The sequence below is a fragment of the Heptranchias perlo genome, chromosome 15 (assembly GCF_035084215.1).
Source record: "Heptranchias perlo isolate sHepPer1 chromosome 15, sHepPer1.hap1, whole genome shotgun sequence".
Lineage (NCBI taxonomy): Eukaryota > Metazoa > Chordata > Chondrichthyes > Hexanchiformes > Hexanchidae > Heptranchias > Heptranchias perlo.
In genome coordinates this window covers 37,990,266-38,017,696 of record NC_090339.1, presented here as the reverse complement: position 1 = coordinate 38,017,696, position 27,431 = coordinate 37,990,266, and the positions used below count along the sequence as shown (strand labels likewise).

General features: G+C 42.8%; 2 protein-coding genes across 2 annotated transcripts in view; both read right to left on the bottom strand.

The window, feature by feature from the left end:
* LOC137333008 (cysteine and histidine-rich domain-containing protein 1-like) overlaps positions 1–3,095 on the bottom strand; it is a 29,039-nt gene extending 25,944 nt beyond the window's left edge. The window contains exon 1 of the mRNA XM_067997076.1: positions 2,766–3,095. Coding sequence (XP_067853177.1) covers positions 2,766–2,829 — 64 coding nt within the window. The 5' untranslated portion in view covers positions 2,830–3,095. The remainder of the gene's footprint in view (positions 1–2,765) is intronic.
* A 10,363-nt stretch (positions 3,096–13,458) lies between these two features.
* The window catches only part of LOC137333006 (ubiquitin-like protein 3), a 39,116-nt gene continuing 25,143 nt past the window's right edge, over positions 13,459–27,431 (bottom strand). Inside the window, exons 2-5 of the mRNA XM_067997075.1 lie at positions 26,073–26,181; positions 23,959–24,045; positions 21,543–21,620; positions 13,459–20,037 (exon numbers count right to left, since the gene is read on the bottom strand). Coding sequence (XP_067853176.1) covers positions 19,985–20,037; positions 21,543–21,620; positions 23,959–24,045; positions 26,073–26,181 — 327 coding nt within the window. The 3' untranslated portion in view covers positions 13,459–19,984. The remainder of the gene's footprint in view (positions 20,038–21,542; positions 21,621–23,958; positions 24,046–26,072; positions 26,182–27,431) is intronic.

Sequence of the window (27,431 nt, the reverse complement as noted above, 5' to 3'; positions counted from 1 at the left end):
TACTTCCCACAGTTTTTCCCTTCCTCCTACAATCTAGAAGCTTTGTCCCAAACTTTGTCTAATCGCTACTTTTGATTTACCTCATCTTCTCACCTATTCTTTCCAAACTTAGTGTTCTACATGATGGACCATGGCCCTTCTAATAGATTTCTCAATTTAAACAAATAAATGCTGGAAAAGCAAGATGTTGCAATGTAATACTGCATTTTAATGTGGATAGGAAGATCAGCAATGGATGCATCATGCACTCTGGTTTCCAGCCAGTCAAGTGACCATTTACAACCTCAGTCCACGCTCTTTGAATGTGGGTTCAAAGGCTGGAAATGTTGACTTTAGCCAGGTGCCTGATGGGATTGAATAATTTGGTTTCCTCAATTGCCTGTGCGAAGGCTAAGGAAACTTCACGTATTAAGGAATTGTGAGTGCACAGTATGATGCCAACATTTGCTGAAACCACAAAAGTAGGGGGGATTTGACAAACTGAAAGGAAGACTGTTAGAGACTTCTGGAGGAGTGGGCAGGCAGGTGGAAGATGCAATTTAATGCCGAAATCTGCGAGGTAATGCCTTTTAGGAGGAAAAACAAAGAATTAGAGTATACAGTCAATGGAAAGGCACTGAAAGGTGTGGATGAACCGAGAGTGCAAGGGCAGGTAGACAAAGCCATAAAAAGGCCAGTAACATTTGGGTTTTATAAACAGGGGCATAGAGTACAACAGCAAAGTAATGATACATTTCTACAAGCTATGAGTTAGATTGAAAATTATAAAGAGCATACAGTGTAAATCACCAGGATCATATCGGGGATGAGAAACTATAACAAGGAGATGGAACTTGAGATATTAGTTCCACTGGAGCAGAGAAGGCTAAGATGAGATTTAATAGAGGCTTTTAGAATAATGAAGGCTTTTAGAATCATAGAATCATAGAATGGTTACAGCCCAGAAGGAGGCCATTCGGCCCATTGAGCCCATGCTGGCTCTTTGTAGGACCAATCCAGTTAGTCCAATTCCCTCACTGTTTCCCCATAGCCCTGCAATTTTTTTCCCTTCAAGTATTTATCCAATTCCTTTTTGAAAGCCACATATTAATCTGCTTCCACCACCTTTTCAGACAGCGCATTCCAGATCATTTCAGATCATTTTTGCGTAAAAATATTTTTCCTCATGTCGCCTTTGGTTCTTTTGCCAATCACCTTAAATTTGTGTCCTCTGGTTCTCAACTGTAGGGTGAATAGGGATAGACTCTTTCCTCTAGTTGGCGAGTTTGTGATAAGGAGTCAGTGATGAGAGGGGTTATGAATTTCAATTGTCATTAAGAGAATTGAGAAAGGTTAGCAGAAATTTATTTAGACAGAAAGTTGTTGGAGCGTGGAATGTGTTGTCAGAATGATTGGTTCAGGCAGAGACCATCCCATCTTTTAAGGGAAAAATGGCTAAACATTTGAAGCGGGGGGAGGGAGGTACAGGGATGTGGGGAAAGAGCAGGACAGTGGGTATAGTTTTGCTTCATTTTAGCAAAGAGCCCAGGGCACTGACCGGATGGACCAAATGTCCTCCTGTGCTGTAAACTTCAATGGTTTGTATGGGCCTGTAATATACAAGATCTATGTAAGGAGCTTACAACACCAGGTTATAGTCCAACAGCTTTATTTAAAATCACAAGCTTTCGGAGGCTTCCTCGTTCGTCAGGTGAGTGTGGGAGCATGGTACATCGGCGAGACCATGCAGACACTGCGACAACGGATGAACGGACACCGTGCAACAATTGCCAGACAGGAGGGTTCCCTCTCAGTCGGGGAACACTTCAACAGTCAAGGACATTCAGCCACCGATCTTCGGGTAAGCGTTCTCCAAGGCGGCCTTCGAGACACACAACAACGCAAAATCGTCGAGCAGAAATTGATAGCCAAGTTCCGCACCCATGAGGACGGCCTCAATCGGGATCTTGGGTTCATGTCACGCTACACGTAACCCCACCAACGAAAAAAAGTTATCTTTTTAATACAACTGGTCATTCTCTCTCTTTCTCTTCCTTTCGGATGTTTCTCTCGCTCTCTCTCTGTCTTTGGGTTCTGACCGTTTGTATATTCAGTAGTCCTGTATGTAATGTCTCTCTGTCTGAACACTATTCAACTCCTTTGATTGCCTTGATAACGGGCAGTTGGAAAGATTATCTGTAATCACCAGGCATTGTTCTCTGACTATATATGCGGTACATTTCATGGAATCCCATGCTCACCTGACGAAGGAGGAAGCCTCCGAAAGCTTGTGATTTTAAATAAAGCTGTTGGACTATAACCTGGTGTTGTAAGATTCCTTACATTTGTCCACCCCAGTCCATCACCGGCATCTCCACATCATATACAAGATCTGAGGCATTGGGACAGCATTAGTGACTCAAATAAGCATGTCAGCTTCGGAAGGGCAGCAAGGATTAAGATGCCAACCTCAGTATTATCAACACTCAATAGGGGGAGATGGACTAACCGAGATCTTGAGGCTCTGTGGTTACACTATGAGGTGGTCCACCCTTCAGCCGTTTTCAGCAATGGTGACCAGATTGAACAGAAATACCCCAGAGCATTACCTTGCCGGCACAAGCTTTCTGAACGGTCTACAAAAATAATGAAAGTTAGGGACCAAATTCAATAACAAAAATCAATTACCTCGAGCCCACGGGCGCCAATAACTGCGAGAAGAGCTGTCCTGATTACAGAGAGACACTTTGGTTACATTAAAGAGTTGTGTAAAGTTTGTGACTCACCCTCCCTATTGCTGTGGGGGTGGAAGCGCAGCCCGCAGCCTCGGTTATAACAGAGCTCAGACATCGTGTCACTTTCACTTTCCGTGTTTTTTCCCGGCAATACCAGGCAAGATCCGGTTCACTGCGATTTTAAATAGATGTGAGATCTGGATATTCCAGAAACATCTTCTGCAGTCTGGAAAAAAAAAGAGATAAGGAGGGTGAGAAATTCCTCTGCGCACAGGCGGAGCGGGTCGGATTGTTTATTGCCCAAAGATAGCCACAGGACACATGCTCTTAGCCGTCAAGTGATCTGGAGACAGGCAGACAACTGGCAGGAGCCGAGCTGACAGCTTCCATCATGGGGGAAGGGCTAAGAAAAGAGAACAGAAGACAAAATACGACTTTATTCTTAGTTGACGTTAAAAAGAACAGGAGCTGAGTTTTGATATTTCTGGTTGCCGGTTGATGGGCGGAAAAGCTTCCTAGTTTCACAAGAGTGGATGTTTGTTTCTCCTTACGATTTTCTTCGTTTCCTGAAGGTGTTGACTCACGGCCCTCTGTTACCCGAGCTCAGACAGAGAGTCGGCAGGCTATTTGACTGTGAAGGGCATTACAGCTCAGCCCCATGCTGTCCTCACCCAACTTTCACATACATGCCTTTCCAGGATGACCGGACAACGATTAGGAGGAGGAACCCTGCCTGAATTTCCCATCCCTAGCCCAAGATGTTAAGACTCCTTGGCTGCGGCTGGTAACCGCAGATTGAAAGTGTGGCCTTCTGGTCTATAGTTTAATGCAACACTCAATGATGCATTTATCTATGACCATCATAGAGGATATCATTTCCCATATTTTACTGTGTACCTTCTTTGCCTTGTACACCAATTTACCTTGAACTCCCCTAGTACCCTCTTATCCTCACTTAATTTCACCTTCATGTAAATTCCCCCATCCATATCCACAAATACCTCCTAAACCTTGCTATCTCTTGTGGCCTCTCTGTTCCTGGGTTCTAGATTAGCAACAATGCTATCTCTGACCACATTTTTGTCTTCCTTACCATTTAAACTCCCTACCTTCCTCTAATCCCATCACCCTTACCATCCACCCATGGAAAAAATCTCTCCCCCAGCTCCCTCTTAAATTCACTCTTAAACTTCCAACTCCTTCTCCTGTGGCCCTTCACCCATCATGGCACCACTTCTGCCACTGACCTGCTAAACCGTTCTTTTCATCTCTGCCTTTGATGCCCTGTTTTCCACCAAATCACTCACCATCTCCCACCTCTGCCATCCCTCCAGTACTGTCCCCATTTTTGTACCCTTAAATCAGAGGACTGTAAATGTGAGCATACCTGGTGCGCAATTGGTCAATTCATTCATCATCAGATCTGGTACAACATATGCAGCAGTACAGTGCCTCTCTCTGTCTGCGTAACAGACCGTGGTGCATTCTTGGGAAATTGCAAAAAATTTAATTGGAGATTGCAATGTCGTGGGGAGATGCTGGTGACAACAGATATAGAGGTCTGGATGTCTCTGTGAATTTACTGAGGATGCCTTTCTGAGACTTGTCAGAGATGATGCCTTATCAGTGCACTTCTAACATTTCGAACCAAGCACAGGATGATTTTCTAGATTGTCCTCATTCTCCTGCTAATCATTATCACCATCCAGATCCTACCCCTTTTCCCTAAGGAAAAAAGACTTGCATTTATATAGTGTCTGCCACAATCTCAGGACTTCTCAAAGCGCTTTACAGTCAATTAAGTACTTTTGAGGTATAGTCACTGACCAAGTGACCCCTTTTCATGTGTGAGCTTAAACTGTGAGAATTGGCTATTTGACCTTGGGGTGAATCATGACCTCGCCCAATACCCACACACAGGCTCTTATCAATAGTGAACAGGAATGGTGATCCTGGTTAATTTGTCTCTTCCTTAGCCAACATTGTAGGACCCAACTGCCACTCTGGCTGTGATGAGCTAACTCCACACAGATTGGGAATCAAGCCTGGGATCTTCTGATCTTTATGGCTCAGTATCACAGCTAAGAATGTTTTGACCGAGGTGGGGTGGGGGGGCGGGGGGAGAATGTCATAGTTAATTTAATTAACTTTACAGAAGTTAATTTAACTCTCCTTTCTGGTCCAAGTGCAGCCTATTCTGACAAGAAGGGACTGACTGGGGGGAAATGCCTTTGCAGAACAGATTTTAAACAGCCCTGTAAGTCCATTATGCATGCATTGTAGTATACCCCAAGTACTCTTTGTTATTCAGTACTAAAGCTTGTCCTCACCAGCCAATACTCGCTGCTGCTGTTTTGGTGTAGAAAACAGGGCCAAACAGATAAGAGCGATGTCAGACTATTCTAATAATTGTGAACAATTTTACAACACCAAGTTATAGTCCAGCAATTTTATTTTAAATTCACAAGCTTTCGGAGGCTTCCCCCTTCGTCAGGTGAACGATGTGAAATGAAATCCTCGAAATGAAATCGCATTTATAATTCACAGAACAATGCTTGGTGAGTACAGACAGTTTTTTCAACTGCCCGTTGCCAAGGCAATCAGTGTGCAGACAGACAGGTGTTACCTGCCAGGTCTCACAGAATATACAAATCACCAAAAAAAAACAACAAACAAAAAAAAACAGAGATAGAGAGGTAGAAACATAGAAAAGACAGCAACTGACCCGTTATATTAAAAACAGATAACATTTGTTCGCTGGTGGGGTAACGTGTAGCGTGACATGAACCTAAGATCCCGGTTGAGGCCGTCCTCATGGGTGCAGAACTTGGCTATCAATTTCTGCTCGACGATTTTGCGTTGTCGTGTGTCTCGAAGGCCGCCTTGGAGAACGCTTACCCGAAGGTCGGTGGATGAATGTCCATGACTGCTGAAGTGTTCCCCGACTGGGAGGGAACCCTCCTGTTTGGCGATTGTCGCGCGGTGTCCGTTCATCCGTTGTCGCAGCGTCTGCATGGTCTCGCCAATGTACCATGCTCTGGGGCATCCTTTCCTGCAACGTATGAGGTAGACAACGTTGGCCGAGTCACAGGAGTATGAACCATGCACCTGGTGGGTGGTGTCCTCTCGTGTGATGGTGGTATCTGTGTCGATGATCTGGCATGTCTTGCAGAGGTTACCGTGGCAGGGTTATTCTAATAATAGTAGATGTCTGTCAGGCGACCTCATTCAATGGTAAATGCATGTGTGAAATCATAACTCCCATTGTCCCACCTGAGAGGAAGCAAGAGAACACTATAGATGTGAGGCTACCCCAGCATTCATATCATTCAGGGACAGGCCTCTATTAAAACTATAATTGAGCCCAATGCTTTAATAGAAAGCGTTCACTATCACTATGACTTTCTAGAACTTCAACCGGTGGTTCTGCAACTCAGATCAGTCTGTACCCCAATAAACTTTTGATACTTACAGCCAAAACCACTGTTGATAACAAAATACCGTCTGCTCTTTAATATGAACGCCTTAAAAGCTTTCACCAGAAAAGAAGACTTGCATTTATACATACCCTTCATAAATAAATAATTACTTTTTTTAAAAAAGTATAGTCAGTTGTTTTGTAGACAACTGCAGCAGTCATTTTTCACACAGCAAGATCCCAGAAATAGCAATGAGATGAATGACCAATTTATCTGTTTGTGTTGGTGTTGGTTGAGGGATCACTGTTGGCCAAGACACCAGGAGAACTTCCTACAATCTATATCCCAGTATTTCATTGACTTATAAAGAAAGAGATGAGGTGTTAGGATGGTGCCAATTATGCCTTTTTAAATGGACACCTCAACAATAATAGTAAAAGTTCTAATAAAACATGATCAAAGAGCAGACAGACTGAGATACACAGGGAGAATGAGATAAAGAGAAAGAAAAAAAATGAGGTAAGAGTAAGTGAGACAGGGAAAGAGTGAATGAAACAGAACTAACACAGAACCAGACAGCACAAGACAGGGAAAGAAAAATACACAGATACAGCCATAGAGGGAGACAGACAAACACATAGGCCCAGAAATTGCTTTTAAAATAACAGTGAGCGTAACAGCGGTCACCATTATTAAGGGCGAATTCGAAGAGCAAGTTCCTGCGACTGCACATCCACAATTGAATGCGGAAATTCTGAACTTGCTCTTCCTGGTTCACTGATGATATGACAGCTTTGCCTTAAAGGGACATTGCCGGCTGCAATCAATGGAATCAACGGACCCACACCAATTTGCTCTCCTGCTCAGCTGGAAATGAACTAATCTCAGCACAAAACAGGTAAGCTCAGTTTCTTAGATCTGAACTAAGTTTAAATAGCGTGGTAAGCTTTAATGACTGCCAAACAACCTCTCTGGACTAAAAATTAACTTTCAAAAACGTGCAGTCTCATTACTCCTGATATTAATAGTTTTTTGACATTTAAAAAAAAATATTTTTAAAAACTTTTTCCTTCCTTCTCTTTTATCTCAGCCTTTTAATTGTTTCCTCTCTTTATTTCGGTTTCTGTATGTCATTTTTTAATATGTTATTGGGCACATCCGGGTTTTTAGTTTGCACGGTTTGTGAACGAACTGCACTTCCTGATTTTCACGCTGATTGGTTGAGGGGCCTTAGTGATCCTTTCACCATTCACAGAGCCCGGGAAAGAACACTGATGTTTTTTGGAGTCATAGCTGGAGGAAGTTGCTGCCAAAAATACACGGTAACTCAGTGGGTGAATTTAAATCTAATGAGTGGCAACCACTGCTGGTTCACCACTCGGAGCAAGTTACAGGCCATAGAGAGAATCGCACACAGAGCCACGGAGAGCAAGAAAGGGAGACACACACACACACAGGTCAAAATGTAAAATTTGCTGCCACATGGAATGGCTGAAGCAGATAACAGTGACACATTTAAGGTGAAGCTTGATGCATACATGAGGAAGAAAGGAATAGAGACGAGGTAATTAGAGAGGGAGGAAGCTCGTGTGGAGTATAAATGCCATCACCGACCAGTTGGGTCGAATGGCCTGATTCTATGCTGTAGATTCTATGTATCACATGCACACAAAAAGAGAGGGAGAGCAAGAGCATACACGAGTAAGAGAGAGAGACCTTGGACTGCGTTGGGGGAGGATCTCTCAGCACTATGATAATCTGAGATCCTGAATAGAAATTTTATAGCAAGTATAAAATTAAATTTCAAACAAGATTTCAAGTTAAGACTGCACATTTGTCACCCTCCAGTACCAGTGGCAAATATGGCACCCGTGTTCAAAAAAAGAGAACGGGATAAGCTGAGAAATTATGGACCATTTCTCTTTAGTTGCTGGTAAACTATAGAATCTATAATACAGCACTTGGAGAAACACAGGTTAGTCAGGCCAGATTTATTTTTTAAATAAAGGATATTAGTGCTAGGGAACAGAACTCTTCCCACTTCAGAGGTCTAGTGTCAGCACTCCCAGGAACAGAACAGCCAGATGGAAAGTAAAGCTCCCTCTACACTGCCCCAGCCAGACCAGTGTGACATTTTTTTTCATTTAACACACCAGCCATTTCTTTGAGTAACATAACCAAATAGTATCAAAGTAGTTTTGTGCAGAGACCATGTTTCCCTCATTTGCATGTTGTGAACATAAGCACTGAGGGGACCGGGCACCAGAAAGTGGCAGGGAGGCTGATTTTTTTTTTAAGACTGCCTCTTCTCCCAGCACCCCAAGTTGCTTCAGGGTTTCCTTCCCCAGTGTAGCTGGAATCACCAGCAAAGATAATGGGCTCAATTTTCAAAGTAAAAATGGTGGGTTGGGGGAGGGGGGGGGCGTTGAAAGTTGCCACCACTTCAGACCCGCCCCAATCCGCCTCCAACTTGCCCATTTCCGGTTTTCACCAGAGCAGGAAGAGGAGTGGGTGACCAACCCGCTCCCAGGAGGCGGGTAGGGCCTTAAAACCTTTCAAGGAGGCTTCAGGCCACCATTTTTCTTGAATGCCCGATTTCAACCCCGGGGGGCCGGGATTCCTGGGCCTTCTGTTTTACGCCTTATGAAAGGTGGTGAGAAGGCCTGAGACTAACAGATAGGTTCCTAAAAAGGCACAGCTTGTGGGCCCGGAGGAGCAGGAGTGCTTCCCCCAGGCCCAACAAGCCTACCTGCACCAACCCCCCACCGATTATGGACCCCCCCCACCGATCGCAGACCCCCCTTCCCTGACCTAGATCATCCTCCCCCCCATCCTCCCCCTCAACGATCGCGAACCCCCGCGAAGACCCCTGATTCCGACACCCCCCCATCCCCTGTGACTCATGACCCCATGCCAACCTATGCCCACCCATGACCCTGTGCACGCCTATGCCCCCCCCTCTCCATCCATAAAAACAAAGACTTACCCGAAGACATCCTCTCCCTGGCTGGTCTCCCGTCCGACTGAGAACAGCCTGTCAATCAGGCCAGTCAGTCAGATGGGAAACCGACAAAAACAAGACGTCCTTACATCAAAATCATGCTAATGGGTTTTTCAACCTCAATTTGCACCCCCGCCCGCCCTCTTCTCGGCTCCGTTTAAAATTGAGCCCAATTTGTTTTGATGGTGTTGGTTAGGACATCAGAAGAGCACCCTGATGTTTGACTAGTATTGTGGGATCTTTCATGTCTATTGTGTAAGGCCATCCCAGCTTGTATTGTACAAAATGTATTAGAAGATATGTACTGTGTTTTGAAATTGTAATAAGATCATCATAGTGTATATGATCTGTACTGTATTGCTTTGAACCACCTTGCTTGAAATTGTGTTTTTTTTTTACTTGAACAGTGCGTAAACAGTGTGCATCTTTACATTTTATGAAATAAAGTATATTTTGAAATTTAAAAAACTTCCACTGAAGTGTCAGCCTAGATTACGTACTAAATCCATTGTGGGGCTTTGGACCCACATATTATGACTCGGCAGCAAGAGCCATAGTACTACATTTGGAAGCAAGACAGGGGAAGAAAATACACCTCAAATGGTAAGATTTTTAATGGAGTAGAAGTTCCTGGATATGTAAATATAAAGGTAGCAGCATAAGTATATAAGGCCATAAAATGGCAAACTGTATCCTTGATTTAGTGCTTAAATGCATAGTACAGAGGCAATGTTGAACTTGTACAAGACCTTAATTAGGCCAAAGTTGTAGTATTGTGTACTTTTGGGTGCCTCATTATAGGGAGGATATAAAAGTAATAGAAAAGGTGCAGCCTAGATTTACTTGTGGCTGTGCTGGTGTGAGCTCCAAACCAGAACTACCTACTGCAATCCCAGCTTCCTGCTTTCCCTGTATCCTTTAATAATTTTCCAAGTGTTTTTCTAATCCACTCTTAAATGTTCTGATTCAGTCAGCTTCAATAGCCACATGTGGTGATACATTCCATATCCTAATAACCCTTTGCATGAAAAAAATTCCTCCAACCTCCCTCATTATGCCGCCAGTATTAACCCTTAGTCTATGCACCCTGTAACCAATTCACTGACTAATGGAAAGAATCTTATGAAATATTTCACACTTGAGTATCTGACTGTGAAACAGGCATCTGGGGCAGTGGGTGTTGCCTCAGCTGAATCATTCAAAAGAGAGTTGGACAACTCTCAAATCCACAGGGAGAGAGAGATGAGTCTCTGACTGGGGCAGGGGGAAGGGAAAGGGATAGATATTTGGTCAGATTGGATCCTGCTACAGGGGCTGAATGGCCTTATGTCATTCCTGCTTTCTTAATTGCAGTTTTTAGAACAGATAAAGGTTATTTGGTTCAACAAACCACACCATTTTTTAATTGATCTTCATGCTATCTATCTTTTCTCCATATTGCTAAGCAGGTCAGTCAACATCTGTGGAGAGAATAGTCAAGTTAATATTTCAGATGTAGTCCCTGCATCAGAATCATTAACCATCCTCCTCCAATGCCTCTCCTCGGTCATCCAGTTGGGTAGGACTGTCCTTGCCTAGTTCCATTATCATCAATCCAGTCATAGCCAGAGAATCACCTACAGTAGCTTCTCTTTCCACTCCAACACCGTTACCTCTGGAGTCCCCCAAAGATCTATCCTTGGCCCCCTCCTATTTCTCATCTACATGCTATCCCTCAGTGACATCATCCAAAAACATGTTAGGTTCCACATGTACGCTGACAACACCCAGCTCTACCTCACCACCACCTCTCTCGACCCCTCCACTGTATCTAATTTGTCATGCTGCTAGTCCAACATCCAGTACTGGATTGGCAGAAATTCCCTCCAACTAAATATTGGCGAGACCGAAGCCATTGTCTTCGGTCCGGGCCACAAACTCCATTCCGTAGTCACTGAATCCATTCCTCTCCCTGGCCACTGTCTGAGACTGAACTAGACCATTCGCAACCTTGGCATTCTATTTAACCCTGAAATGAGCTTCCGACCATATATCCACTCCATCACCAAGATCGCCTACTTCCACCTCCATAATATCGCCAGTCTCCTCCCCTGCCTTAGCTCACCTGCTGCTGAAACCCTCATCTATGCCTTTGTTACCTCTAGACTCAATTATTTCAATATTCTCCTGGCTGGCCTCCCATCTTCCACCCTCCATAAACTTGAGCTCATCCAAAACTCTGCTGCCCATATCCTAACTTGCACCAAGTCCCGTTACCAGTCACCCCTGTGCTCGCTGACCTACACTGGCTTCCGGTCTGGCAATACCTTGATTTTAAAATTCTCATCCTTGTTTTCAAATCCCTCTATGGCCTCACCCCTCCCTATCTCTCTAACTCCTCCAGCCCTACCACCCTCCGAGATCTCTGCGCTCCTTCAATTCTGGCCTCTTCCACATCCTTGTTGGCCGTGCCTTCAGCTGTTTAGGCCCAAAGCTTTGGAATTCCCTTCCTAAACCTCTCTGCCTCTTTCATCCTTTAAGACTCCACTTAGGCCCTACCTTTTTGACCAAGGTTGTCCTAATGTCTCCTTATGTGGCTCAATGTCAAATTTTGTTTGATAACGCTTCTTTGAAGCACCTTTGGACATTTTACTATGTTAAAGGCCCTATATAAATGCAAGTTGTTGTTGTCGTCTGTTCTCTCCGTACTGACTGACCTACTCAGTGACTTCAGTACTTTGTTTTTGTTTGATTTTCCAACATCTGCAGTTTTGTGGTCTCTAGTTACACAGAAATTGCAGCACAGAATCAGCCCATTCAGCCCAACCGTCCATGTTGCTGTTTACTCTCCACATGAGCAGCCCTGTCCCTATAATCCCTTTAACCCCCTTTCTTTCAATCACCTATCTAAACTATTCTTAAATGTTTACATGGTCTCTGCTACAATCACAAACTTGCCTAGTGTATTCCACAGCCTCACTTCTCTGTAAACCCCCCTAGCTTTATATTCAAATCAATGATGTAAACAGTAGTAGTTCCAGAACAGAACCCTTCAGTACACTGCTACACATTTCCAACCTGAGACAGCCTTCAACTCTTACTGTTTCCTCCCTTCTAACTAGTTTTTAAAACCCAATTGGCTCATTTTCTCAAATGGTCTCCAGTTTGGTACCTTGTCAGACACTTTCTGAAAGACCAATGCACACATCCACTGCATTTCTCCCATATCCATCACCTCCTCAAAGAACCGTCAGATTTGTCAAGCGCAATCTTTTAAAATTATATTAGCTACTGTAATTATTTTTTCTTCATCTAGATATTTAGCAGTTTACAACATTTTCCATCAGAAATATTAAATTGCCTGGCCTGCAAGTTAATCATCTCCCTTTTTGAAAATGGGTATGGCATTGGCGACTTCCAGCACACATCCATTCTCAATAGAGCCCTGAATTATAATTTATCAGGCTTCCTCTGTTTCTTTTCACATTTCCCTCAAGATCCTTGGATGGAGAGAGTCAGGTCGCTGTCCTTTGTTAATCTTTTCTTTTTCCAGAGCCACTTCCTCTTTCCTCTATTATCCATTGGTGTTATTTGCTTCAGTAACCTTCTCTGGTAACATTCCAAAACTCTCTCACTTTGCGTAAACAACTGCATAACTTGGTTTCTTACTAACTTCCTAATTTAAAAAAAAAACTTTGTGGCCCCCGCTACTTGAACCTTTCACCGGTGAATAACATCACTCTCCTTCATAATCTTAAACTTCAACTTGGTCTTTTCCAAATAGAACCCCAACTGCCTCAACATTTCCTCCTAACTTGGAATGAAACCAATTTGGATTTTCATCTCTATCCTCTCAAGGGCATTACTCATATGCATTATACCATTCCTAAATGGATTATACAAAACAAACTTCCAGATAATGCAGGATGATAATGTAACTTAGATCCATTGCTTGAAAAACCAGGATATGATGAAAAGTGATTCAGCTAGTTAAGGGAATGGGAAGCTAAAATCATACAGACCAACTAGGTCCCCTGTTTGATGTGTTAAGTTAACTGATCATATGAGGCATAACTGACATCTATGCCCTCAGGTTAAGCTGTAAATTGCACGTGTGGATATGGGTGAGGACAGTTTAAGCTTAGCTGTGATGCCCATGATCTTACAACCTGTGGAACTCACTGCCTTGCCTTACAAATGAAAATTTGGTAGAAAAAAGGCAGGAGAAAAAAAAAGTGAATTAGCCCAAATGTGTAAGATCATCTCTGTAGCATGTCTGAACCCAGAAGCTTCAGGAGTTTAACAGAGTACAATATAGTACAGACAATTCAGAGACTCTTCACTGCACATTTTATGCTGGTTTATATTTTCATTCACTTTAAGCTTTTATACATTTAAGCAACTTCAAAAATCTTTTTTTTTTCAAAAACAAGATTTTTTTTTAAAGCAGACATATCCAACCCAGCTACAGAAATAAGTGTTGTATCAACACATACCTGTTAAATTAGATCATACAATTATTAAAAGCCATACATTATTCATGATTTAGTTTATTATACAATAGTTCTCTCTCCTAGATAAATAGTCCTTCTGCATCAGCAATTTTGAACTACAGAAAACTGGAAGAGCTTCAGCGTTTCAGTTCCTTCTTGGAGTTTTGCCAGTTCATACATTTGCTGTGAAAAATTGCAGCCAACAGACTCGTGAGCTGCTTTCCATTTATTCGTTGCTTCTGCAGTGAATATTTTACATTAAGGAGGCCATCTAGAAAGCAGCAGACTTCTTTTTAAAAAGCCAAGTACAAGATGTAACTGGATCAGCAAAGTCTATTTTGAGGGTCAGACAGCAGAAGAATGCTGAACAAATGAAAATGCACAGATCAATCAAACCCAGATGGATCAAGGGTACACAACCAAAACATCAATTTGTCTTCTCTTTACAGATTCTGACAGAGCTGCTGTGTATTTCAGCATTTTATTTTCATTTCAGATTTCCATCATTTGAGTTTTAACTTATGAAACAATCTCAAGTTCTGATAAATGGTTCCATCTGAAATGTAGAGCACATAATAATCAAGACCAATTCTGTGCTCATGCAGATTAGAGATCAGGAGTGAGAAGCCAACTGATTTCCCCTTCCCTAACCTAAAATGGTGGCGTGATCAATTGTACTGTCTCTCTCATTATCCAAGAACTGCTAACTCAACACAGATCAGGGATAAAACCAAACAATATCTGTCCTATCTGTATGGTTCAGAGATGGAAACTTCAGCCATCAAGATGATTCATTACACTTTTTCAACAACAAAAAAAATCACTTTTAGACAAAAAAGTCCCCTATAAAGAGGTAGGAGAGCCACTCCTCAGCAGGATGCATTTCCACTATAAATTTAGTGTTGATGTGGAGCAGTTTCTGCTTCATACCAACAGTAAACTGTGCATTATAAACATGGAGTTAATGTCTGAACCGACCCTGCAGCAAAGTACTCCAGGGAATCTCACTCTAATGTCGTCAAGATGTGACTCTGGAATCAAGCTACATTTGCACTATAAAAAGTGAAACTGTTTCTCACCGCCACTCTAGTGGTAGTGCAAACTTACCCCGCCAACATTAATGCTTTTGTTACTGCTGCCTGATTCAAAAAAGTGAAAAAAATTATGGATGGTTTTGGTGGCTGGATGGGGTGGGGGAAGAGGGAATGGGAAATAGGGCTCCTTTTTGACCCATCCCAAATGTCACCACTAGTGATATCACAAACAAATTACTCACAAGATAACTACTTCCATCGTGAATGGCAAGACTGCATCTGGGAATTGGATAAGATCAAATTTACCAACTAAACCACTGGTGGGATTTTAAATTTAGAGCCAGGATAGGGAGGGTTGCCAGAGCTTGAACAGAATGTGCTTTAGATAGTTTCCACTTAATACACAAATACACACACCGATTCAATCACCTCCCCAAAACACACAGCACTTTCCTTTTCTTTGCTGATGTCTATAAACAGGAAATCTATTTGACATGTAAATACACGTCATCTGTTTGCTACACAAATGCAGCTATTCTTGAACAGCTATGACAGCAGAGTTAGGTCTGCAGTCATTTTGTTTCTTCATTCGGCCGATATTACCATGGCGGCGAGTTTGCGGCGGGGGGGGGGGGGTCGATTGGGCACGTGGGTAACGCACCCGGTGAAATCAGTCTGCTCCGCGCGCAATCGCAGGCTGATTGGATCCAGTTACCTGTCGTTCCGGGTTCCCCGCTGCTAAGCTGCGCGGCGGGCAGACTGCGTACACGCAGTAAGGTCTGTCAGCTGGAGGAGCTCTATTTAAAGGGGCAGTCCTCCACTGACTGATGCTGCAATAGGAAAAATTACAGCATGGAGCAGCCCAGGGGGAAGGCTGCTCCCAGATTTAATGATGCCTCACTCCAGCTCTTATTGGATGGGGTGAGGAGGAGGGAGAGGACAGAGATCTTCCCCCCAGTGGGCGGGAGGAAGCGGCCTGCCTCTGCCACCAAGACGGCCTGGCTCAAGGTGGCAGAGGAGGTCACCTGCACCACCAAAATATTGCTCACCTGCATACAGTGCAGGAGGCGCTCCAATGACCCAAGTAGGTCAGCCAAAGTGAGTACACTTACTCATTCCCCTACACTCCGTCTGCCACATAACCGCCCCCACCCCACATCTCCTTCTGCACTGCCAAAACTACTCTGTCACATCACCCCTCACACCCACTCAAACCCCATCCTCATCTTACCTGCACTTACTCACCTCGCCAGTACTCATCCCGCCACTACCACTCAACCCAATCCTCATACAATCTCATGGCTCTCTCTCATACTCACCCTCTCCTGCATCTCTTTCACAGTCAGCCTCACTCAACCTGCCACTACCTGTGCTGCAGCCACAGGGCATGCATCACATATGTGCAGTAGGAAGCGTAAGGCAAACGTGTCGTGAGCATGAAGGGGATGCACAAGGGTGTTTGAGGGTTTGTCATGGTTATTACTTATATTTAATTTCTGAGCAACTCACATTACATATTATATTGACACCACTACTGCCACCTCTTTGCAAATCTTGTCTGATTTGTGCAATAATGCCCTTTCCTGAGGATCACAATGAAGACCACAACTGATGCCACCCATTGTGTCACTGCAGAGTGGGTGTACGTGTATTTGCAGGGCTCTTTTGTGCAGACGACAGAGACATTGGCGATGTCCCTGGTGGCACCCTGGAAGGATGCGGAGAAGTTGTTGAGGGCAGTGGTGACTTTGACAGCGACAGGTAAGAAGATGGTGCTCGGGCCAGCCGGGAGCAGCTCGGCATGAAGGAGGCTGCAGATGTTCACGACTACATGGCGAGTGACTCTAAGCCTCCATGTGCACTGCTGCTCAGAGAGGTCCAGGAAGCTGAGCCTCGGTCTGTGGACCCTGTGGCGAGGGTAGTGCCCTCTGCGACATATCTCTCTCTGCGGTTGCCCTCCCTCCTGCTGTGCAGGTGGATGTGTCACAACACTGTTATGGAGCTCCACGTGTCAGAGGTAGACGGCGAGGCCGGCGAGGCTGGTGATGCTGTTCGCCCTCCGAAGAGGTCATGACTGCAGCTACGGCGGCCCCCGTCCGAAGATGTACATCTGAGGGGGTCCGCAAGGTAGGTACATGTGTCTGGACACCAGGGTAAGTGTGCAAGTTGGTGAATTTTGTTGTTAGGAGGAGGGTGGTGGAGGCCAAACTTTGTCCAAAGTGACAGAGTGCAATGAGTGAGGGTCTCCCCACCCCTCGACCTGTCAAATGGACCTTTGCAGCTGCCACAGCTGATGGCTGCAACATGTCCATTTGAACTGGGAGCGTTTCCCCCAGTACCGGAAACAGTCCCAGTTGTTTGCAAAATCTCAACCCTCCTAAAATATCACGTTAATCAGGTCTCTAAACGACCTGAAATACCTAGATAAATACCTTAAGTGGCACCCCGCCGGCTTTAATTGCCGGCGGGAGTCCCACATGCAGGGGCTGCGAGCGCATGTCAGCGCGGATCCCAGAAATGGGGCGGTTTGGAGCCGGGCTCCCGACCCGCCCCGGGAATCCCCGATTTTCATAGCCCCCCCCCCGCCAGGAACGCACCCGATTGTGGGTGCTAAAAAATCGAGCCCATTGTTGCTCTTCATTAAAAAGGAACCTGCAAGAAAGGTGCAATATTTCAGCACCTTGGAACAGAATGACAGCAATTTGAACAGCTCCAGAACACCAACAGGCTGGCTATTGGGATTTCATTCTATGATTCTCTACTAAATAGCAGATACAGTAGCCAATGTGTAAAAATCTAACATTGGGGGTGGGAGAGAACAACTTCAGTATAATGTAATCAATTCAGAAAATGAATATGTATTAGAAGTAACAAATGCACCACTGCCCATTTCAGTTTTCTTCCATTGCAGACTGGCCTGTGGGAGACACTACAGTATGAGGCACAGTAAGATGTGTGGATGGGAGAAGGAAGTTAAAAAGGGACACACAGACTAAATAAGTGGGCAAAACTATGGCAGGTGGAGTTCAATGTGTGGAAGTGCGAGATCATCCACTTTGGATCGTAGGAAGACAAATCAGAATATTTTCTTAAATGGTGAGATACTTGGAGCTATGGAACAACAAAGGGATTTTGGTGTCCATCACTAAAAGCTAGTGCACAGGTACAAAAAGTAATCAAAAAATGGTTAATAGAATGTTGGCCTTTATCTTGAGGTGGGGGGGGGGGGGGCGGGGTGGAGGGTGGAATTTGAAAGTGAGGAAGTGATGCTTCAGTCGTACACAGCCTTGATCAGACCCCATCTGTAGTCTGGTTTTGTGCACCTCAGGAAAGATATATATTGGTCATGGAAGAGGTATAGCGCAGATTCACCAGCATGATACCAGGACTTAAAAGGGCTAAATTATGAGAACAAGTTGCATAAACTTGGCTTTTATTTTCTTGAGTTTAGAAGGTTGAGAGGTGATCTAATCGAGGTGTTTAAAATGAGAAAGATTAGATGAGTTGGATACAGACAAGCTATTTCCTTTGGTAGGACAATCCGGAACAAGTAGGCATAATCTTAAAATTAGAGTTAGGCCATTCCGAAGTGAAATCAAGGAGCAGTTTTTCCACAAAGGGTAGTGGAAATCTGGAACTCCCTCCCCCAAAAGGCTGTGGATGCTGGGTCAATTGAAATTTTCAAAACTGAGATTGAAAAGATTTTTGTTAGGTAAGGCTATCACAGGATATGGATCAAAGCTAGGTAAATGGAGTTGAGGTACAGATCAACCATGATCTAATTGAATGGCGAAATAGGCTTGAAGGGCTGACTGGCATACTCCTTCCTGTTCATATGATTCAGGTTGCACAAAATTGGGTTTCTGTTCCCCAGCAGCATGGATCAGGCCAAACCAACATTTAGGAGTGCTACATTACTTTGAAATGTGAGTCACACAACTCTTTTTTTAGGATTGAAGAAAGTTGAGAAACAGATTTAATAAGAGCCTACAGTAAAATGGTTCATGAAGAATGCATGGACTGCTGTGATACAGGTTCAAACCCATCAAGTTTGAGCTAAACTGTTGGGCAAGAGAGGAAAGGGAAGGACAAATCTTCGAGATTCAAAACATAAACAGCAGTCTCATTCATAGAATGGTTACAGCACAGAAGGCAGCCATTCGGCCCATTGAGCCCATGCCAGTTCTTTGTAAGAGCAATCCAGTTAGTCCCATTCTATTGGAAGAATTAAATGTGAACCGTAAACTAGATAAGCAACATTACTTGGCCCTCACTGACAATACTCCATATTAAACGTTCTGAAGCACTTTCACGTGATAGGTTGACTGATTCCAAACTACAAACTCATTCTCCACTCTGTCTGCCAGGTAAAGTATCTTCCACAGACACTTATTTATAAAAACAGAGGCAGGCTGGATATTACATTACAGTGATCACATCCATTAAACATTTTTTTTAAAAAAAGAACCCATTATAAAAGCTCATTCTGAAACAGGTGCAATGTTTGCTGAAGTGCAACTTGACCACAGCAAAACTTGACAGCAGGGTGTCCCATATTCTCCACCTGAGGTGATTGTTCCAGGAAATTAAATCTTCCTCCTCCCTAAAAAGACAATGGCTCCTTTAACAATTAAACTTAAGCTGAGCCATACAGACCACAGAAGTCTCAGCCAGAGCAACAGTAAGGGTTCTACAACAGGTTTCAGTGCCCCTGAATTAAGGAAGGGAAAAAAAAAGGCAGCCAGGGTTCCCTCTCCTGTTCATTACCAAGTGATTTTTGCTGTAAAGTGCAAGTTTGGACATCAGGCTCAGCTGTGATGCCCCTGTGGTCAAATAGTCTGCTGACATTCAGTGTCAAGGAAACACATAACTAATAGTCACTTGGACAAGACACAGAGGGTGGCTGACACACATGGGGCTGTATCCAACAAGAAGTCAGCACTTCCAGGATAGAAGGGAAGAAAATTGGAGGAGAAATAAAAACTATAGTACAGAAAAAAAAGTTAATTATTAGAAAAAAATAAATAAGGTCACAATGGAAAGATTTGGCTCAAACATCACTGCTGCTTCTCCAAAGCAGGAAGATTCCTTCTGCTTTGTACATGTAGATATTTAAAGTTCTTCCCCAGGAGTCCATTCTTGGCAGGATATAAATCCTTAATGTAATAAATGCCGCAGTAGAATTCTACGGATGGATGAGGAATACTCTAAGTTAGTAAGCAACAACTTGGCATCAGTCAGCTGCATTCCAATATCTTGGATGTGAAGACTCTGGGATAATTCATACAAGTTCCTAAAAAAAGTTCTTTTGTTTAGCAGCTGCACTGTACAAGGCAAGCAGTTCTCACAAGATCATACAACAATTGCTCTCTCCCGTCTTCTCCCGATTTCTTTGACCTGTACAAAAAAAAAGCAAAAAATTGTAGCAAAACAAAGTAGTTTTCTTTAAAGGCTACTAATCTAATTTAACATTTTTAGCCCCATTTTTTCCTATTATGCTCCATTTCCAGTTTTCCTAATGGCCATTTTGGCCAGATAATACTTTACCAAGTTTAGACAAGGATATAAAAAGCCTCCTCAACTCTCTCCTCCCACCCTAATAACGTAATGGGTAAATGCCAGTACTGAGTCACGTAGATCAGATGGTTCCAGGTTTCTAATCTGTGCTGAAGTTATGACACCATACTCAACTATGAATCAGGGCCTTTAGGAGCAGAGGCAAAAATGTATTACATTTAGTTATCCCTGTCAGCTTCTTATATTTACAACCTATGGGTAGTAGTTTACAAATGATTCATAAATCAAATACATCACAATGTAACTTCAGCAAATTAGAAGCTGAATTAAGCCTAGATTTTGGAAATATGAGAGAAAGGAGGGAATTGAAAAACAGGACATCCTTGTGGAAAATAGCAAATTCCTTTTTTTTTTGTTATACCATAATCCTGGCCAAAGCAAATGTGTCATTTCAAAGCACACATTCCAGAAGAAAGTCAGACTAGCAGCAGAGTTGAGTTTGTTTTTGCTAAATACTACCATTGTTTATCTTCAATCATATTCCTGGATATATTTTTCCTCTTGTATTTAAAGATCCTGCAGCTGTGGGTACACAGGCAGGTCAATTTCAACATTGTCACTACATTTCAGTAAAGCATAACGATGGATGTGTGAATTTTTTAACACCGTGTTGACTGAAGCCGTAAAAGTCAGTAATACTATTACACATTGTTGTCCAACATTCAGATCCTGCTGTGCTACTTAAACAAGGCAAACTGACCACATAAGAACTGTCCCTCTGCAACAAAGAGCATCCCCCCTCCCCCCACATGGATGCCCTGCATGCAAGTTAATGATATTTTTGAAAAAGAGGAGCTTCCTGATAGCTCAGTTGGTAAATTCCTAGTGTGGCACTGAGCCATACAGATCAGGAAGTTCCAGGTTCAAACTCCAGTTTGTGCCGAATTAGCTGATATCTACTGCAATTGACATAAGCAGTCAGTCAGTCAGTCAGGATTTCTACCCCAGTTATCCAGTGTCAGCATTTGGTAAGCATTCAAGTATGGGCATTAGGTGAGGGCAGGTTTCAACTTCCAAACTCGCATGTAATACCCTTCATGGCTGAACAACTGTGGGCTTCATGGACAAGGCTCACATGAAGAATGGTCATTTAAGTGATGTACCAGACAATTGCTGGCACCCAGGAATCACACCTCAGGAAGTTATTGGTTTCAAGGCGGGGGAGGGGGGGGGGGGGAAGGAATAAAAAAACAATTGTGAAAACATAGAAGACTTACATTTTCCTCTAAATTTACTTATTATTCTCCTGTAGAAAAGTGGGGAGGAAAATATGGAAACGCCTCAATAATTTCAACTCCCGAGTACATGAAGTGACAGAACCTTACCTTGGGAATTAGGCTCTGGCAATGTCTCTCTGGCAACCAAATGCATCACAGTCATCCTCCCAGGAGGAAGCTTCAGGGCTGTGAAGGAAGAGACAACGTTTGCAGAATACATTAGCATGACAAAGATGTTATACTAGATGCGCACAGAATTGGAGGCAACCTTGCGATATGGGTTGGAAATTGGTTGGTAGGTAAGAGAGACAGTAGGATAAAGGGTATGTACTCTGATTGGCAGATGTAGCAAGTGGTGTTCCCCAGGGATCTGTACTGGGGCCTCAGCTTTTCACCATATTTACCAATGACTTGGATGAAGGAGTAGAGTTGTATATTGAAGTTGTTCAGATGGCAGCAGGAAGTTACAAAAGGGGCATAGCCAGATTGAGTGAGTGAGCAAAAGGAGTTCAATGTGGGTAAGTGTGAGGTCATTCACTTTGGATCCATGAAAGACAAAATCAGAGTATTTTCTACTTAGTGAGAAACAAGGAACTGTGAAAAAGCAAAGGGATGTTCGTGTCTATGTACAAAATCACAAAGCTAGTGGACAAAAAGAAAATCAAAAAGGCTAATGGAATGTTGGCCTTTATCTCAAGGGGGCTAAAATAAAAAAGGGGAGGAAGTTACGCTTCAATTGCATAGAGCCTTTGTCAGACCCATCTGGGATATTGTGTTCAGTTCTGGGTACTGCACCTCAGGAAAGATATACCGGCCTTGGAGGGGATACAGCACAGATTCACCAGAATGATACACGTGCTTAAAGGATTAAATTATGAGGACATTTGCATATAAGAACATAAGAAATAGGAACTGGAGGAGTAGGCCACATGGCCCCTTGAGCCTGCTCTGCCATTCAATAAGATCACGGCTGATCTTCGACCTCAACTCCACTTTCCCACCCAATCCCCATATCCCTTGATTCCCCTAGAGTCCAAGGATCTATCTATCTCAGTCTTGAATCTATTCAACAACTGAGCATCCACAGCCCTCTGGGGTAGAGAATTCCAAGTATTCACAGCCCTGAGTGAAGAAATTCCTTCTCCTCAGTTCTGTCCGACCTCTTATCCAGAGACCGTGTCCCCTAGTTCTAGGCTCTCCAGCCAGGAGAAACATCCTCTCAGCATCTACCCTCTCAAAATCTTATACGTTTCAATGAGTTCACCTCTCATTCTTTTAAACTCTGAGTAGAATGGGCCTATGTTCTCTAATCTCTCCTCATTGATTCCTGGGATGAGAGGGTTGTCCGGTCTAGTGAACCTTCATTATACTGCCACTAAGGCAAGTATATCCTTCCTTAGGAAAGGAGACCAAAACTGTACACAGTACTCCAGGTGTGGTCTCACCTAAGCAGTGTACAGCTGCAGCAAGACTTCTTCCAACCTCCTTGCAATAAAGGCTAACATACCATTTGCCTTACTAATTGCTTGCTGTATCTGCATGGTAACTTTGCGTTTTGTGTACAAGGACACCCAAATCCCTCTGAACATCAACATTTAATAGTTTATTTAAAAAATATTCCGTTTTTCTATTTTTCCTACCAAAGTGAATAACCTCACATTTCCCCACATTATACTCTATCTGCCACCTTCTTGCCCATTCACTTAACCTGTCTATATCCCTTTGCAGACTCTCTGCATCCTTCTCACAGCTTACTTTCCTACCTAGCTTGTATCATCGGCAAACTTGGATACATTACACTCTGTCCCTTCATCCAAGTCATTAATCAAGCTTGTAAATAGCTGAGGCACTGATCCCTGTGGCACCCCACTAGTTATACTTGGCTTGTATTCCCTTGAGGGCAAAAGATTGAGGAGTGATCTAATCGAGGTGTTTAAAATGATAAAAGGATTAGATAAGATAGATACATACATAGAGAAACTATTTACTCTGGTGGGAGTATCCAGAACAGGCATAATCTTAAAAATTAGAGCCAGGCTATTCAGAAGTGAAATCAGGAACCACTTCACACAAGGGGCAGTGCAAACCTGGAATTCTCACCCCAAAAAAGCTGTGGATTCTGGGTCAACTGAAACTCTCAAGACTGAGATCGATAGATTTTTGTTAGGCAAGGGTGTCAAAAGGATTTGTAACAAAGCAAATAAAGAAGTTGATGTACAGATCAGCCATGATCTAACTAAATGGCAGAACAAACTCAAGGTGCTGAATGGCCTACTCCTGTTTGTATGCTCCTATTTGCACAAAAAGAGAATTCACTGGAAATATACAGCAGGTCTTTCAGCACTGAGGGAAAATGTTAATCTATCATTCTCTTTCAGATACTGATAACCTGCTGTGAGCTTCCAGCATTTTTATATTTCAGACTTCCATTTAATCGCACAGTATGCTGGAGACTCCAATACACTGCCCAATTCTCAAAGAATCTTTTAAATTGCAAAACAGCCACACAAAGTTTGTAACTTACCCCCTAAGGTGACATTTCCATGTAAGAATCTTCCTTGGTAAATGAGCCGAAGAATGTTGGGGCTACTGACCTGTTCTTCATCCCAGTCTGCAAGGATAGCAAACAAAATTTTACATTCAAATAGAAAACAGACAAATGTTTTGAAGTCTCCAATTTAGAAGTACAATTTCTGAATATAGCATCTCACCCAATACTTTCACTGGAGGGGGGTGTTATTTCAAATGAAAAAAAAAAGCTGCAAAATCTGAAATGTATTACATTAAGTGAAAATCAGAGGAACCACAAAATCACTTGACTCTCTTCTCAAATCTGTAAGTTGCATCTCCAGCTTCTGAATGGGTAGAGTGGCTGTGCCACAGGAATCATATTGCCGTATGAGTCAGACCTTCATGACAGGAGAGGTGAAAAATCAGAAGAAAAAAGGTCTGTCAAATAATTCGATGTGCTGGAAGTGGAATGATGTCTGAATTTTTAAGCCAGAAACAGAGGGGAAAGGGGGGAAATGAGGGGGACATTAAAAAGGTTGAGAAATATGCCTAAAAAAAAAACTTAAGATAGGACACCTCTGATGAAACTGCATTATCCAGTACAATATTTAGCCATGCATAGTGGAAGGTCCCAGGTTTGATTGCTTCCTGATCACTATCCACTGACCCCTGCTATTAAATGTGTTGTCAGGCAGCACAGAAATTGGGTGTGGCTGTAATTAGTCCCCCTTGAATAAGCTGATGACACTTGCTGTACAATTCACATATGAAGAAAGGAAAAACAAACCTTTGCAACAGCCAATGATGGACATGGCAGATGGTGGCATATTAAAAATCAACTCTTAAAATGTGAATAGGTGTACAATCCTGTTTTTCTCCTTGGGAAACCTAAGTTCTATTAACAGGTAAATAGCTCTAGGTGATGTTGGCAATCATTTGGAGTGGTTGACTGCCACCCCAAAGAGATTAGGATTTGTATCACTTGTGTGCAAATATGAAATGGAACGTACTCAGCAGCATAAAGCTGGTAATTTCCTACTGGATCTGTGCACTCATCTCCTTGCAGGCTCGGCTTTATGGCCATCTCAGGATTGTGCTATGACCTGCCTCTGTCCTGTGCATATTCTTAATATGTCAGCCCATTTAAAGTTATATTTCTAAAATCACTCCCTCTGCAATACAAAACAGAACAGTTCATTCGGATGTCTGTCACACTTGACTGGAAAAACCCATCACCATGCTCGAGACTCCAAGCTACTAAGAAATCCACACAAGTAGAGATTTTGTTTGCCCAATATGGACTACACACCAAGTGGATAAGGCCCACTTAACCAAATCCACAGCGGTTAAATGCAAGTTGGCAAGAGCCACAGCTTAGCAACCCCCCCCAAGTCTGCACAGGGATACATGTTTAATCAGCTAAACCTGCACAGCTTGCCAGCAGAGAACACTGGTAAGTCTTCATTGTTTGTCCAAAAAAGGACCACTCTACCTGTTGTCTTAGAGTTATCAGGAGAAGAATCTGAAAAATCCCAGCCCCCAGTGACAGGAATACCCCTCGGTTCTCTCAATAAGCCAGGCTGGCTAGTCAATCACCAACAGTGCGCTGAAGTAGCATGAACATGGCTGACTCATGCTAAATTACAGTCTGCTACAGAAGATAGACTTGGTTCCAATCTTCCATCTTCAGAAATGTCAACTCAACTAATCCCACTTAAAAAACAGAATGCAAAATAAATGGCATGGGGAAACCAAAGTTGGATGAGAAGAGAAGAAATAGTCTTACACAATTACATATAAATGAACCAGATGACCAGCGCCAGCTACTTGTAGTAAGTACTGGCTTGGGACTAAAAAACATGTTCCTTAATTTTAAAAAGTGTTATTATTGGTACAAAAAACAAAGTTGCTCCTCACCCACATAACATTTTATAAAAAAAATACCAAAGAATTATTTCAAAGCAAGAGTCAAAATACTTGCATTGAGACAACTTATGAACTGCTCGAGCTTTACTCCCATGGCACAGGATTTCATCCCAAGTTAGAATCAGCACTCTGGATGGTCACTCCTAGAAATCTAGTACATTTACGATCACAAAAACCCTGTGGAATATCTAGGACACTTACCCATGGGCCAGTTTTCATAGACATGCTTGGCAATATCCGCAGCAGAATCATTCGGTGAAAACACAAACTCTTGTGTCTTCCCACTTACTAAAATAAGGCGCAGATTTACCTGGGGGCATGAGAAACAAATGAATTAATGGCTAAAGATAGAGCAAAGCAAGATAGCCAATGCAGCCTGAAACAATATCCCACAAGCCTCAGTAAACATTTCTGCAAGATTCATCAGGGACGAAAGTGACCGATAATTAAAAAAAAGAAACAAAAAATATTTGTCACCAGACGCCCTGATAGCTCAGCATGCATAACTGCACAGTCCACAGTGCAATTCAGTTGTACAGATGAAGATGATCCTTAGCCTGTACGGAGTTCGCTGATCTCAGCAAGTGAGGTTTTAGGTGGACTACAATTGGCCTCACTGATGTGGGCTTGGCAGGGGGAAGACATCAGCCAGGATTCCTGCTTCTAATTACCATCCATTGTTAAGCACTGGATAATGTGCATTTATGGATGACAGGCAAGAACAGAATTAGCCATTATTGGCCCTCCCCTCCAACCCCAATGGTTAAGTAACCTGCTGACATTTGATGTCTAAATGGCAATTAACCAGAGAGCTGCCAACAGCTGTAGATCCATATCTCTGCATGTGTCAGAGACTTCAAATGAAGAAAAACACACATTCCTTGAGAAAAACAGAAAGTACTTTTAGGATCAGAAAAATAATTTGTAATAAGTTATCCAAGCACTATACACAGTGAACATATTTGCCAGAAAAACTATACTAAACAAACTGGGGCACCTTTTATCTACACAAAAAAAATCTTAAGAAAATGTACCCAAGTGGCACTGTATATGTTAATTCAATATTTATAGGAAAGGCTGACAGTGGCCATTAAACATTAATGGTCCCTGCAGAGCTCTGCTAGAAGCATAATGAGTAAAGAATACTTGAGGGCTGACAGTAAAATAAAATTTGTAAAGCGTTTTGATTCTTTGAAAAATACCAGGGAGCAATTCTACCGAATGATATAAAAACACTATTTATTAAGACAGGAACACATTGAAGACAAAAACTGTTTGGATCAGTGAATTTGGTTGCCTTTTACACAGCTGTCTAGAGCCGATCCTGAACAAGCTATATAGAGATTTCCAGGTTCAATTATTAAGGTACTTTCAGGTACACTAACTAGAATCTTGAAATATTAAATGGTGTTGAATGAATTGATGTGGAATGTAAACTAGACAAAAACAGTTACCATGCAAATTTCAAGGAATTTCAACAGTAACTTGCATTTATATAGCGCCTTTAATGTAGAAAAAACGTCCCCAGGCACTTCACACAGATGCAAGGAAAAAAATAAA